The following is a 16,050-nucleotide window of genomic DNA, read 5'->3' on the forward strand; positions in this document are numbered from 1 at the left end:
ATTGGACGTGATTGTCACGTGCGGTATAACTGTTGCCAATATAGCTGTTTTTGGACATTTTTGAGAGGAAAAATTATGACTTGTATTTGCATTTTCCAATCATATGTATCATTGTTTTTACATTTTTAGAAATACATAACTTAGTGTTTTATTATTCCATTTCATTCTATTGTTATATGGTTTTCTCAATTTGTTATACTATTTGGTCAAAAAAATTATCATTTGATTCTTGTATTTTATAAAAATTAATTAATATATGTTTACCAATTATTTTATTCTATATATTTTGTTAAAATTAATTAATTTCTCTTTATATTTAATAAAAAAAGTATAAAAATTGATAAAATGATATAAGAGTTTATTAGAGATAAAAAAAATAGAGAAAATTTTATATATCTAAAAGTAAAATGATAAAATTATGCATTTTGATGAAATATAAAAATAAAATAGTATTAGTAATTTTTCCATTTAGAAATGGTGAAAATAATGAGGACAAACATATTGTGGAGTCTTGAATTTTGCAAGTTTTTGAATTATTAGGTTCTAAAATTTTATTTGTTGGAGTTCTACCTTTTATTTCTAAAATTATAATCTAAAATTTTAATAATGAGATTGTCAATATTATCTTTGTGAAATTTAAGATATTCTAAAATAATTTTAGTTTTAACCAATTAAAAAATTTTAACCTAAAAAAAATATATAATATTCCTATAATTTGATTGGATGTTTTTTTTAATTTTTCTAATAGATAAATAAATATAGATAATTAAGTGATTTTAAATTTTTAAATTTTTACTATTATTTTCTTATTGTGTCTTATATCTTATTTCATTATATTATTATGGAAATTATTAATAATAATTTAATAGTTTTTAATAATTTATTATTATTTATAATTTAGCTTCAATATTATTATTTTAAATAATATATGTAAATGACGCATTTGAAAATTTTTATTTTTTTTAATTTATTTTTAAATAAGTATATCTAGATAATTCATATTTGATTTAAAAAGGATATGATTAAATTTTTCTAATTATAAATTACACTCTTGGTTAGTCAAAAAATAAAATAAAAATTATAATGTTTAAACATATTCCAATTTAATTAGTTATATTGATATTTTATATAATTCAAATTCTATTTTTACTAAAGAATACAATTTTATTAATAATTTTTTAAAATGTTTTCATGATTTTGATTGGCTAAAAAATAAAATAAAAAATTATTATTTATAAATATTTAATTTGATTTATTAGATTGTTTTCTTATTCTATTATTAACGTATATTCATTTACTACAAGAAATTACAGTAAAAGCTATTAACAAAACATGTAAATTAATTATAAAATGTATAATTAAAGATATATGATGATTTTTATAAATTAATTTAGTTTTTCCTTAACAAATAAAACGAAAGCAACTAATGTATAATAAAAACTGTATAAATCAGTATGTTAATATAAAATCAAAAAAATATTTATAGTATATATAAAATGTAATATAATTTAATATTCAATCTAAATAAGAATTTATACTTCAATATTATATAAATAAAAAATTAAACAAATATAAAGAATGAACACATAACAAGCATAGTCAACTTGTAACGCATGTTATAAAGAAAACTAGCGATATTAAAAATTGATTTAGGCATGTTGGACAATATTAGGTGTTTTATAATTATTAACTGTTAGGTATTTTATTATAGTAACTGTTAGTTATTTTATTAGTGATTAGCTGTTAGCTATTAGCTTTTACATGATAAAAACATTCAAATTTTACCATATTAAATTTAACGATTAAATTTTTGAACTTTACGAATTTTAACTATTAAATCCCTAATATTTATTTTATACACACTGACTCCTCAAATTATTATATCTAATGATACCGAAGACTAACTTGAGTATTTCAATTTATTGTCAAAATTGGCACATTAGATTATAATATATTTTATTTATCCACAAATATAAATTATTTAAAGTTTTTGTACGGTAATTAATCAATTAATTACCCTAAATTCTCATAAAAAATTTATCAATTTGACTAAATTATCATTTAGCTCACATTATTAGTAATTAATATGTTTAATGTATATAAGAATAAAATTGAAAAAATTTTCATTAATTACTTTTTAATATTCTCAAAACAGACTTATATTCATCAACAGCTCCAACTTATATTTATCAACAACTCCAATTTCATTAATTACAGTTAGGTATTCTATTGGCGTTTCTCTTTCTCGTGCACCATGCGTTATGGGAGACAGCTTCAACTTATATGGGGGTTAGTAATGGACCCAGGACCAACTCGCATCGACCCTAGCTTGACCGGGTGGAGAATAGGTAGCTATATTTTGTGGATGGGTCAGTTGCTCTGCTCAGGACCTTGTGGACTAGGGGCTACTGGTTGAGGATGAGGAGGGCCGTTTCATACGGGGCTAGTCTAGGTACTACGAAGGCCTCAATGATCCCTAGATTTCTGAATCACTGGTCATGAGAGGGTGTCTGAGATTTGCACAAGATAATCCTCCTTCGCAGAGTATTCTTTTTTCAGAGTCCCAGGTTTTGGTTTATGACTTGAACTTTAACGTATTGGATATCTCTTTTTTTGGTCTGATTGTTGAAAATTGTAAACATTTCTTTAGATGACAAGTTGATATTAGGATCACGTGGATTCGAAAACAAGCTAATATATATGCTCATTATCTCGTGTGAGTGTCCATATCCATTCACTATGCTCGTTTTCATACGTGGCATGTAATTAATCTCAGGTTGTATGTCTTGAGTTTTATGCTATGCCTTGATGAAGTTGGTACTATCTTTCAAAAAGAAGTTTCATACTACCTTTCAGATAGCCTCTTTCTGAATTTAACAATATTATAAAATCAAGAAAATTGGACAATATTACTATCACTCATTCTAAGTTATCCCCTTCACATTCTTTCTACTTTCTGACTAATGATCAAAAGGGTTTAATTAACACATGCTTTAGCCTGAAATTATGGCACATGAAATGGTGTGCTACAAATTAGATAATGTATATCCTTTTGGGTTGTTTTGACCTTGTACAGGGGTATAATGGTCATTCACAACACACATCTACCTTAGAGAACTTTCTATTTCATTATATTTATGTGGTTCAAAGTCAGTATCTGTCTTTGATGTTTCATAATTAATTAGTGGCAGTATTAATTGTTAGTACCTGTCACCTGTGGTGAGGATGAGGCTTATAGGAAAAGATGGATAGAATAGAAAATGTCATAATAAGGCAAACTCTTAGAGAGGGCATTCCTGTCAAAATGACAAGGACAGGTCACTCTTGATTAGAGTATTCTTTAACAATAAGTTTTAACAATAAACTCTCTATTATATATGTTAGATTTGTTTCAACTTTTTCTAGCTAATTAGTCATAGCAAGAAAGAAAGAAAGAAAGAAAGAAAGAAAGAAAAGGATGATGCTACGTAGAATAGAATAAAAAAAATGTTAATGGATAATATTTAAATCTTGATAATATTTAAATATTGATACTCTGTTCGTCCCAAAAAAATTATTCATTTTTTATTGTTTACATATATTAAGAAATATAATTAAATGATAATTTTATTCATATAATTTTTTTATTATGCCAATCTAAAATAACACATGAGTATTGAAATAATAACTAATAATTAACGAGGGTTATTGAAAATAAGATAATTTAATAATGGTATAGTATAAAATTCAAGGATCAATTATAATGTAAAAAAGAAAAATAAATTATCTTTTTGAGACAAAGTGAGTAATAAAAAATAGATTTCTTTCTTTTTAAATCTTGTGTCAATGGATAATATTTAATTATTTATTTGTTGGATATTTTTTATAAAAAATATATATTTTTAAAAATTAATTAGTAATTAATATTTATATTAAATGTAAAAATTAATTTTTAAAATATAATTTAGTCAAATTAATAAATTATTTATTAATATAATTTAGGAGACTTATTATTTTTTAATAACCATATAACAATTTTAAATGATTTATATTTATATAAAAAAAATAATATTTAGCTAATAAAAGTTAAATTAGGAATTCCTTTTTTCCTCAATGTTTAGTTACTTCCATGCAAATTTGTAAAACATTTTATCAAATTTGAATTATTAAAAGCACTTGAATAATTTCTTTTTATTTTAATAATGTATAATTGGGTCACATCCCTAACTATTTTAATATGATTTTTTTTTTTTTGCCGACAAATAAATTTAGTATTTAGTATTAATTAATGACTAGTTACTTTTTTTAAAGATTAATGAATTGTTAATTGTATTGGTTGGACTAAATTATTTTTATATTATCAGTTTGACCTCCTATCCGTGTGTCTTTTTATGTGTGATTTGAGTTATTCTTTGTGAGAAACCTACTCAATTAATAATACAAACAAAAAAAAGTTTAACTTTTGCATGTCACTGTCACGGTCACGGTCACGGGTCATGAGAGCTTAATAGCTTATTATTAAAATGTAAGACCTACCTCAATTACGGACTTCAATTAATTTCATCAGTATATTAGTAGTAATGTTAAAATCGTCTTTAAAATTAAAAATATTAAAAATTTAAATATCTATTGAATCCAAATTAAAGTGCATGGATGCCACGTCTATATAGAAACGGAAGATTCCATAGCAATAATAAATCACAATCCGGTAGACATTTTTTTCTTTTAAAAAAACAAAGGGGTGACGTGGACTCAGCTGTGAAGCATTTTTTTCGAATAGTCCCCACTTTCCATCAGTTTCAGTGTCAGCCCAACTCCCAACTTGCAATTTGCAAATGCTCTCTTTTCTCTCTTCCCTTTCAATAGTTTAACTATAAGCCAACATTTTTTAACTGACTTTTAACATTTTAATTGATCAAATAATAAAGATTTTAAATTAATTTTTAAAAATTAAAATAATATCTTTTTATTAAAAATTAATCTATATAATATTTAATTTTTAATTATTCAAATAATTATTACGAATATTTTGACAGACTTTAAATTTCACGGCTCCAAGAGAGATGGATGTTATAGGCTTCTGTTTATGCGTTCATTGTGTTATCATTTTTAACTTTTCAACATGAATTGAAAGAGAGCTGTGTGAATTTTATCTATGAGAATAATTCATATATAATCATAGATATAATGAGTCTTTACTACTGTATAATTAAGAGGATATATTCATTTCAATTTCTTAAATTTTATAATTTTTATTTTAATAGTAGTATTTTATATTGAACCATTTCTGTATTTTTATTTAATTTTAATATTTGTATAGTTCTTGATTTTTCATTTTAAAAAATAAAAATAAAAATCAAAAGTCCAAGTTTACCCACTAAAAGGAAAGAAACGAAATTTCTTCCATGGCCTTCTCCACTACACACTCGCATTGAATCCCATGCCCCGCTAATCTCGCCTCCATCATCATTATTACTTACTTACTCATAACTACAAAAGTCACATTCAGCTCCATGTCCAAACAACATTTTTAGCTAAAGCCCCCACACTATGTCTCTCTTCTTCTTCTTCTTCTTCTTCTTCGTCTCCCTCTTCTTCTACTCTGCATTTTCCTTCCCTTATGGTACTCTCTCTCTCTCTCCCCCCCTTTCTTTCTTGCACTAACTAATTTAACTAACCTTTTAACTGTCTTCCACTAACTTCATTTTTTTCTTTAATTGCAGATATTTCTTACTACATTGATTGCGGTGGCTCAACCAACACCACTGACCCTTTCAATACTACCTGGCTCTCCGACCGCTTCTTCACCGGTGGCTCCTCCTCCGTAGTCTCTGAGCCTCTTCACTTCCGCTTTCCTCAAGAGAAGACTCTTCGCTTCTTTCCGCTTTCCTCCGGTAAGAAGAATTGCTACATTCTTCCTCTCCCTAACGGCCGTTACTACATCCGTACATTCACTGTTTATGATAACTATGACGGTAAGTCGCATTCTCCAAGTTTCGATGCCTCCGTCGAAGGCACTCTCGTCTTCTCCTGGCGCTCTCCTTGGCCGGAGAATCTAGCTCGTGACGGCGCTTACTCCGATCTTTTTTCGTATGTCAAAGATGGTGAGGTAGACATTTGTTTTTACAGCATTGCCACTGATCCTCCTGTGATTGGTTCTCTTGAAATCCGACAAATCGATCCGCAGTCGTATGATTCTGCTTCAATCGGCGATAATTTTATCCTCGTTAACTACGGGCGTTTATCTTGCGGCTCCGTTCAGTGGGGGCCAGGGTTTAGTAATGATACCGATGACTTCGGTAGGTCCTGGCAGTCGGATTACGAATTCCGATCTCAAAGCAGTCCAAACACTGTGCACTCTGTTTCCACCCGAGAAAAAATATCTGGCACCGATCAACTTCCGAATTACTTCCCAATGAAGCTTTATCAGACGGCGGCTACGGTAAACGGAGTTTTGGAGTACGAATTTACCGTGGATGCGAAAATGGATTACTTGTTGTGGTTTCACTTCGCTGAGATTGATTCCACAGTAACTAAGAAGGGGCAGAGAGTGTTTGACTTGACGTTGAATGGTAAAAACGTGAGTAGAGTTGACATTTATGCGCAGGTTGGGAGCTTTGCAGCATATAGTCTACCATACACTGTGCACAATCTGAGCAGTACTGCATTGATTGTGAAGCTATTGCCGGTTAAGGGGGCGCCATTGATTAGTGGAATAGAAAATTATGCTCTGGTTCCTAACGATATCTCCACCGCTCCTGAGCAAGGTAAGCAAAACTTGAATTTCTAAAGCTTTATTTGTTTGCAGAAAATGTATGGAAAGGAAAATAATGAAATACCCATTCCAATTTTTGGTATCTTGTGCTCTATTACTTCTGATTTGAAAAACAGAAATGATATTCATTTCCTGACTGAGAAATGAAGAAGACGTAGTATTTAAATAATTTTGTTTACGAATGAGGTTAGTCGTTTCCAAATTGAGGTGTATGTACTAATTAAGACTTCATATCGTAGTTGCTGCCATGAGAGCATTGAAAGAATCACTTCGTATTCCTGATAGAATGGGTTGGAATGGCGATCCTTGTGCTCCTACGAACTGGGATGCTTGGGAAGGAGTTACCTGCCATTCAAACAAAGATGGAAGTGCCCTTGTTGTATCTCAAATGTAAGCACTGCGTTCCTTTCTTTTGTATACAATTAAGAAATGTTGTTTTTGTATTTCTAAATGTATTCTATTTTAGAAGAATTCTGTTGTGCCATGATTCATCACAAATATATATTTTTCTCATATTTTTCTGTGGGCAATTTCTTTATTGCTTCTGCGAGTAGTTTTGAATTTTTCTTTGCCAAAGGAGAATTTTGAAACCATTAAATTCTTATTTTTGTTTTCAGAGATCTCGGAAGCCAAGGCTTGAAAGGATATATAAGTGATCAGATTAGTCTTTTATCAAACTTGGTAAGCCTGTAAGTATCAGCTTCCATTTCTTTTCATGCATTGTAGACATGTCATTTTTTTTATGGCGTACAGAGTGTGTCTTCAACATTGCAGTTAGGTGCACAGTATGTCAATTCCAGCAAGTTCTGTCTCAAGGCATACATGACATTTAATTGCTGACAAGCACATCACCACATGGGCTTTCAACTTCTTTTGGCATTTGTTCTCCTTGGACCCCCAACCAAAACTACATTCCTTTTGCCATTGCAAACTAATTCCAATACTAATAAAACAAATACAATCATAATTGCGGGACTTCTCTCTTGGGACCTTGATTTTATATTGCAGACGCAAAAAGTTCATGGTTTATCACCCAAATTATAAATTTACGTATTCTTCCCTCTGTTGATTTCCTGCTATTTATAGCACCATTGATAATATCTACATTCAAAAATATGGTTAGACCTGTATAGTTCATGTGTTCCATTATTTATAATCATTTGTAAATTTCTGCATATTGGTACCTCGTGACTGCTTTGTATTGATATAAGTCCAAAATTTGTGCAACTTGAAGCACGCAGGCTGTTCTTGAAACTGCCTTTACTTTTTTTAGAAGTTTCTTTTGCTTATATTGTTCTCTTATAGGTTAATTTGACCATTCAAATCAAATTTTTCTTTTAAATTTGCAGGAATTTAAGTTCTAACTCTTTGGGAGGAGCACTTCCAGCTGGACTAGGTCATAAATCACTTGTAAAGCTGTAAGCATTATGGAATTAGTAAACTATGTCAATTACCTGGCCATGATTCTAATTGCTTATATGCATTATATATTCTGCCCCATAATGTGCTAAAAAGATTTTTTGTTTCTCTGGACACTGCTTGTTTGTGTAATTCTTTTACTTGGTCATATTAATAGTAGGGATAAAACTAGAGGGATATGCATTGTTATTTGCACAACATATGGGATGTGTGCTTGCATATTTGTGTCTATAAGTTGGCAGACATAGAGATGGGAGGGCAGAGGTTGGTGGGAGGGGATTGCATCACTACTTCTTCCACTCTTTTCTTCATTTTTGTGGGGGCTTGGCATAAGTCTCCATATAAATTCCAACTTTCCATCAGCAGTCTATTTTTTAATGTTGAAGAGCTATCTTTCTGTTTTGTTAAATAATCCCCTCAAATTCACCTATGGAGTAGCTTTAATCTGATTTTAATAAATATGCTGTCTCATCAATTTTAAGTTCAAAATTCAAATGTAATATCTTATCTGCCTTTGGTTTTATGATCTTTAAATGCTTATGTTGTTACTCCACAATGTTACAACTTATCATGTTTTTTGTACACTGTAGGGACTTATCAAACAATCAGTTCTCTGGACCTATTCCAGAAAGTCTAACATATTCAAGTCTGCAGCTTGTGTAAGTAGTTTGTCTGGATGAATTATGAACCTGGCATTTAAATTGTTACACGTATATGAAATATCTTAAAATATGATTGGTCATCCTTGATGTCTGGAAGAAGTTGTGCTAATCCGGTTCTAGTTTTTGTGCTTGCGCCCATAATTTTAGCATATCATTGTGCAGAGAGATTTTTTCGTTTAGTTGTCTATGGATGTTGTATAGTTTAGATCCTTGTATATTTGGCATCCTCTCATAGTACAATGTCTACTTTGCCATTTGTTGATATGAGAGTTCCACTGGATACAAAAGAACAAGGCCAGAAAAATATTCAATTTCTTCATTCTTATTCCTTGCACATACAATGACATAGAATGAAGGGAAAGCAAATGAGCAATAAGGGAGGCCTTTATCTCTCTATTCCTGGATTTGATTTGCAGGTACTAGAAAATATTGATGGAATGAGTCTCCTTTTCCATCTCATTGCCTCATTACTGATAATCTGTTGGAGGCATAGCACTTCCACCTACCGAATTTGATGCTATTCGGATGATAGTTTTTACAGCACCTCATGATGTTGAGCCACGTGTTCATGTGACTTGTAGTTCTAGCATGCCAATACCATCTTTCCTGAAATATAGTTTCATATGGTTGGTCCATGCAGGACACGTTTTAGCAAAGAGCCAATGGGCTATAATTGCATGGTCTGGGTTGCTACAAAGATTTAAATAACAACCAGAGATCCTTTCAAAAAAAAAAAAAAAACAACCAGAGATATATGAGTGTACTGAAATGTGTATCCTTCTATTGTTGAAGGAAGAAAAGAACAAAATATCTAATTATTGAATCCCCCCCATTCAAACCATATCTTCCTTCCACAATAGAGGAATATGAACTGCTGCATTTGCTTGCTAAACCATGATAAACTTGCTTTTTTTCCCAAATAAAGAAGAAATTTACATTTACATTTATTCAATAAATTGATTGAAGACATACCAAGGGTGCATTGCCCAAGTACACCAGATGCATACATTGATTGCCTAATTGGGTTCCACAATGCCTTCTGGGCTTCTGTAGCTGTTTTTATTGGCTTTTCACAGAAATATCCGATCTTTTTTCAGGTTATTGAATAATAACTTATTGGAAGGGCGAGTCCAAGAAGAGCTTTACTCAATTGGCGTGCATGGTGGAGCCATTGAGTACGTCCTATCTTCCAGTTTTCATCATTCTTGTTTATTTTTTTATTTTTTTTGGCAAGGAAATCCTTGGATATATTCCTTCCTATCCATTGTGCATGATAACCTCTATTTCTGTTTTGTACTCAATTAAGGATGCCTCTTATTGATTTATTTCCCTCAAATTTTTTATTAGTTCTAGAAATAAAATTATGTGGGCTGAAAATTTGAAGAATCTCTTGTTATACAACTTATTACTAAAAAACTTCCTCATTGTAGAAGCATATTGATAGTAACAGTGAATACATAGTGTTGATCCATGGTCAGGCAATGACATTTCCTTAGAAGACATTACTGGTTTCATGCCGCCCTAGTATGTGGAAGAGAAATAAATGTCGTTGGCTTGCAGCTTTATCATCTTACTCCAGGCCTTGCATCAATTTTTCAATTTCTTTTTGTATATTTCTGATCAATGAGAAAAATCCAGCAAAGCCCCTCGACCATGTCATTACTTGTGCATTTTTGTTTTCGTTTCTAGTTGTTTCTTTTAGAATGCCAATATTTGGCTGTCAAAAAATCCCTGATTTCTTAAGACTCTTAAAATATATTTGTCATTCTTGCTATGCCATCTTCAAATTGTAGAAGGTCAAACCTCAAAAGCTGCAGATTGATCTCCACTATTTTAATGCAATTTAACAACACTTCTTGGCTGTTAAAAGTTTTCTTCTTGGTCATTGCCAAACAGATTGCTTTCTTTGTAATGATGCTAACAACCTGTCTCACAACTTTTGGAAGTAAAATTTTCTAATGCCCGCATTTGGATTTATGGATTTGAATCCCCTGAATTTAGTTTTGACTAGTTAAATATTTATAGATTTGAACTTGAACAAAATCCATTGAAAAATATTAGAGACTTGACTGTGGTTGATTTCAAATGCTTTAATAGATGTATTATTTCAAATCAAATTCAAGAATCCAAATGCAACATGATTGTTTAATTAAAGATTTAAAGTTGTTGAGGGTAAAAATACTAGTTTCAAAAAGTTTGTGAAAGCTAATGCTTAAAGTTCTGTAAGAGGACTGAAGTACACACTAGATGACTTGTACTGAACCAAATAGATGTAGTGAAGCAATTTTACTGTTGTAAAGAACTGCTGGAATTTTTTGTAGTTACTATATGCATGATAGAACATGCAATACAACTCAACTAAAAGAGTAATCCCAAACTAATTGATGATGGCTGTGCGTAAACTTTTCCTCTATTTACTCAGTTTTGAGCTGTCTTTTTAGAAAAATCTGGGGCCAGAAAATCCTTTTATTCACTTCCCTTCTTATCATACTAGGTCTAGTCTAGCCCTCATGTTCCTACTGATTAAATGTGTTCAACCTTTCATTTTAATACACTCTGTAGTTTATGATGTCGATGTCCAAACCATCTTAACTCTCATTCTCGAGTTTTTCTCCAGAGTGCCATTTCCACCTTCATACAAATGTATTCATCCTTCATTTTAATCCATTCTTGTCTTTCGACATATCCATCTTAACATTTTAATATCCTCTAGGCTAAAATATTTGTTGCATCAGCAAGTCCAATAAATAAGATTCTCAATTGCACTAGCTGAACAAGTGGCTAATTGCTGCATATATAATTTCGAGAATATACTTATGCTGTTATTTTTACCTAATGGAAATTTTACATTCTGTTTGCAGTCTCTCAGGTAACAAAGGTTTGTGTGGTGTCCCTTCTTTGCCACAATGCTCCTTTTTTTGGGAAAATGGGCATTTGTCCACTGGCGGTAAAGTCGGGATAGCCCTATCTTGTATTGTAGTTGTCTCTGTGCTTCTGTTGGTCATATACATATACATCCGAAGAAGTAGAAATGATTATGACTTTGCTCCCCCTCATGATTTAATGTGTAAGTATGATTTCAGAGTAGTTCATTTTTGCATTGTCTTGGTTTTATTTTTGTGCTCCACTGGACATCATGACATTCCCATGTGCTCCATTATCTGGTATATTATGCCATTGAAGTTTCATTTTTAAACTAATTATGTGTTGCGGCACACACATTAGGTATCATTTTCTAAGATGTAGGTTTGAATGCAAGAGCACCTGTTTCACACAGACCTTATTTTAACTCTCTATTCATGTAGATTTTTCTGTTCCTCATACTGCACCTTGTTAAAGGTCATAGGTTAATCACCTGGAAGGTGAGCTTATTTGAAGTGGTGGGCAAGTGTAGATTAATAATGAATCCGTTGTACATGGATTGTGATGGTGAATCAATACACACCAGAAAAGCTTGGAATTAGAAGCAGAAACCAGAACAATATTTAAGTTTAAAAACAAGTGGCTAATAAGGAGTAGCAAGAGTATAATTATATTTTTCGAGTCTTTATATCATATTGTAGAATGTTGCATACACCCAGTTAATATGCATGTCATATGTCAGCCAGCAACCAAAATGTGATGGCTCAAGTTTGACATTGGCAGCAACAGTTTAAATATTTGAGTTCCACAAATTTTCTAGGTAGATGGTGGGGTAATCATGTTACTTTGGGTAATGGCAAAAATACAAAACCTTTGCTTGATTTTGCAATTATAGCCAATCTTTTTACTTTTTCTCAATTATTTGAATGACCCTTCACATTAGTTTTAATTGTAGCCAAACATGGGAGGGCAGTATGCTATAACTCCCAAAATGTTTATGCGACATATATTTTATTCATAAAATTTCAAATAAGCATATTTAAGTTGAGGATAAGGGAATAGAGACTGTTGCAAAAAAAAATTAGTTTGTTTTTTGTTTTTTTGTTTTATTTTAAACTGTTAAATATTAAATAATTGACAATAAAATTTTGCAAGGTGTTGTATTTAATTATCATCATATTAGCTTGTGACATTAAAAGTTCAATAAAACATATCCCATTTTAGCAATTTGTGAATTTTAGCATGCACCCATTCTAGGACTGGCTACAAACAATTGATAATGATGCAAAAGGTTATTATTGACGAAATTAACAAAATTGGCCATAACATAATTGCGAATTTGAGTAAATGTTTGGAACTTTTTTTGGCCATTAACTCCATCTCTTAGATTGGTGTATGCCTAGAGTTAAGGAGTTCTATATTAGTGCCTACCAGAAAAATATCTTGGGAAAGTAAAGGCATCTTTTCTTCAATCCTTTCATGCTCTTGAAGATAAAGCGTCTTCTTCCAGATAAGCATGTAGATGGAAAAAATTATCTCTATTCGTCTTCTCATTGCAGAGAATTGCTTCCTTGTTGCTCTTGTCCAAATCTAAGCAAGAACTTAACATCTGTTGCTTATGCTCATAGAATGATAGAACTAGTAGTTCTTTTGCTTCTTGATTGCAATTTTACTCTTAAAAGATGGTTTATATTGTAATGTCATATATAGCCAGTCATAAAGAAAAAAGGTGCAATATCACATATGATCTAAAGAAAAAAAAGGTGCTATATTACATAGATCATAACGGTAATTGAGAGTTTGCCTCTATTTGTTTCGCAAAGAACATTTTGTCAAAAGACATTTGCTACATTCAATGGTTTTGGTATGCATAGGAAAATTGATAGATGGAAAACATTTTTATATGCAATCCATTATGCCATTTTCCAAGCTTCTCATTTACAGAACAGGAAATGCAACCTATGAACAAATCATTTAAGCAATAACCTACTGGTCCGCTAAGCACAGGTGGCCGTCATGGGCATTGTTGATCAATCCCTTGTGACCACCGTAATTGTTCCTTTTCATATTTAGTTTTCTCCTTTATTCTGTTATTATTATTATTATTATTATTATTTGAAAAAAAAAAAAAAGAAGTGAAATTCTTATGGATCCAGCTAGTCTTTAGGAAAAGATCAGCTTTTTTATATTATATAGCCAAAACAATTTCCTGGTTGATTTTCACCATCACAACTAAACAACAAAAATAATTTATTTTCCAAGTTTCTTTATTTTTCCCTTGATAATTTATTTACATTGCTCTAAGTTTTTGCCATTCAAGTACTGTCTTTCCTTGCTTTTGTTTTGAGATTGAAGTTTGCTTTATCCTTGGTTTCTGTGCTTGTCTGCTTCTTCTTTGGGTGTTGTTTTTGGATACAACCATGCTAAACAAGTCATGCCATTAATTTTGCCATAAAAATTTATTATTGAACTGCAATCTAATTTCCCATAATTATACTTTGATCAGCAATGGCAGCAAAGAGAAACAGATATCAGCGGCAGAAATCCTTAATGCTACTTGAAATGGAGTCTCAACATGCCAAAGGATTGCCTTCACCTTATGGTGCCCATTAACACAGTACTATTAGAAAAAGTATACACAATACTAGTGATGTTGATAGCGTTTCAGTACACCAATAGGGGCATAGAGAGGGGACACTCAAATGTGACTAATGCAAAATGCACAGATAGGATGTGAGTGTGAGCTGCAGTGCTGATGCTTCGCAGAGATGACTTAAATGGTTTTGGAATCTTTTTGGCAATCAAAACAAAGATGGGGTCTTGTGAAGTCACACTGTCTATAAGATGCAATGTATCTCATTCTTATTCTCACTGACAAAAAAGGAACAAGATAAGACTCTTCCTCACTCTGTATCATACTCATTTTTGCGGTATTTTATGAATATATTCTGTGAATTCATTTTTCTTTAATTTTATGAAAAGAGCTTTGCTCATTTATACAAAATTGATCCCAGTTTCATTATTGATGTATGATAAGCTTTTGGCATATTATTTCCATAACAGCTTACCAATGATTTTGTTTCTTGTCTGTATTTGTGTTTTCTACTGAGTATGCTTTTTCTATTACAAATTTACAGGCTTCTTTCTTTTATGGTTGCCTCATGTTAATGTTAATGAGACTATAACTTGGAAATGATTTCTGCAGCTTGCTAATGGCTATGATGTACCTTGTTAATCAATTTTTACAACAGATATTATTATGGTTGCAGGGGCGAAACTTGAGCAATTTTTGTACTCCTTTAGGGGTTTTATTGTATTTTCTCTCATTTTATGAAGTTGTTCCTCCGTGTCATGGAGTTTTTTATGCGTATGTCTTTTATTGTTTTCAATTCAAAATGCAGTCTGATTTTTTTTTGTTTTTTTTTTAAAGAAAAAATTTGGATCTTCAAGTGGAACTACTATTTTTCTTCTAATGGAGTTTTGTAATGCAGCTTGTTCTTATATTGACATTTGGTACAGTTTCAACTCTTCTACCAGTGTCGAGTATAGTAGAGTTGTAATTTACAAAAACCAATTATTACCTCGAATATTAATATCTTTTGCCAAAATTATTTCTGCAAAAAAATTTTCATTTTTTTTTAAATTTCTGTTATAAGAATATTATGAGGTATTTATCTTATGTTACTCATCACTGAATACCTAATTTTTTAAAAAAAAAAAAAAAAAAAAAAAAAAAAAAAAAAAAAAAAATCTTTTGGGCTATATTTTGTTTGATTCTATCCAAATTCCAACTGGTATCTATCTAGCAGTCTGTGTACACCAAACAGAAGGTATTATAAAATATTATTTTTATATATTTTCATAAATTATATAAATTTCAAAATTATCAATCCAAACATTGCCTTAAAAGCTTCTCTATTGTGTACATTTCAAAATGGGTAAACAACTAGAAATGATAGATGCGACATTTCAACGATTAACAAGCAACTAGTTGTTGAAATTTCTACGGCATATGAAAGTCTTTGAATTAGGGAATATGGAATGTGATAACCTACCACAGTAAAGATGATTAAAGGGAATATCTATCCCCTCATATAATCTATTCTTCGATTCATCAAATCTCCCCAAGTAAATAAAATGAGATATTTTCTCTTCTTTTCTTTTCTTTTCTTTCATTTTCCATCCTCTCCCTCTGTATCCCTTCCAATAAAATGCTACAGCTACAAAGATTGACAAATACGTATTTAGGTCTAATTAATCAGTACAAGTTGACAAGTACAAGGTTAGTAATATTAAAGTTGAGTGGTTTTAGGTTTAGCCTTCTTGTACTATAAGAAAAGAATTCTGTGGTAG

At 30.9% G+C, this 16,050-nt stretch overlaps 1 protein-coding gene across 1 annotated transcript; it reads left to right on the forward strand.

The window, feature by feature from the left end:
* The first annotated feature begins 5,410 nt into the window (after positions 1-5,410).
* Positions 5,411-14,701, forward strand: LOC105641981 (Di-glucose binding protein with Leucine-rich repeat domain-containing protein). The gene is made up of 9 exons (XM_012226639.4): positions 5,411-5,602; positions 5,703-6,746; positions 6,994-7,144; positions 7,372-7,443; positions 8,104-8,172; positions 8,764-8,832; positions 9,933-10,010; positions 11,697-11,902; positions 14,204-14,701. Exons 1-9 carry the CDS (start codon positions 5,530-5,532, stop codon positions 14,308-14,310), a joined length of 1,869 nt encoding a protein of 622 aa, XP_012082029.1. The 5' UTR covers positions 5,411-5,529; the 3' UTR covers positions 14,311-14,701.
* Positions 14,702-16,050: the final 1,349 nt, after the last annotated feature.

This window comes from Jatropha curcas, chromosome 10, assembly GCF_041381405.1.
Source record: "Jatropha curcas cultivar XTBG-Jc1 chromosome 10, XTBG_Jcur_1.0, whole genome shotgun sequence".
Classification (NCBI taxonomy): Eukaryota; Viridiplantae; Streptophyta; class Magnoliopsida; order Malpighiales; family Euphorbiaceae; genus Jatropha; species Jatropha curcas.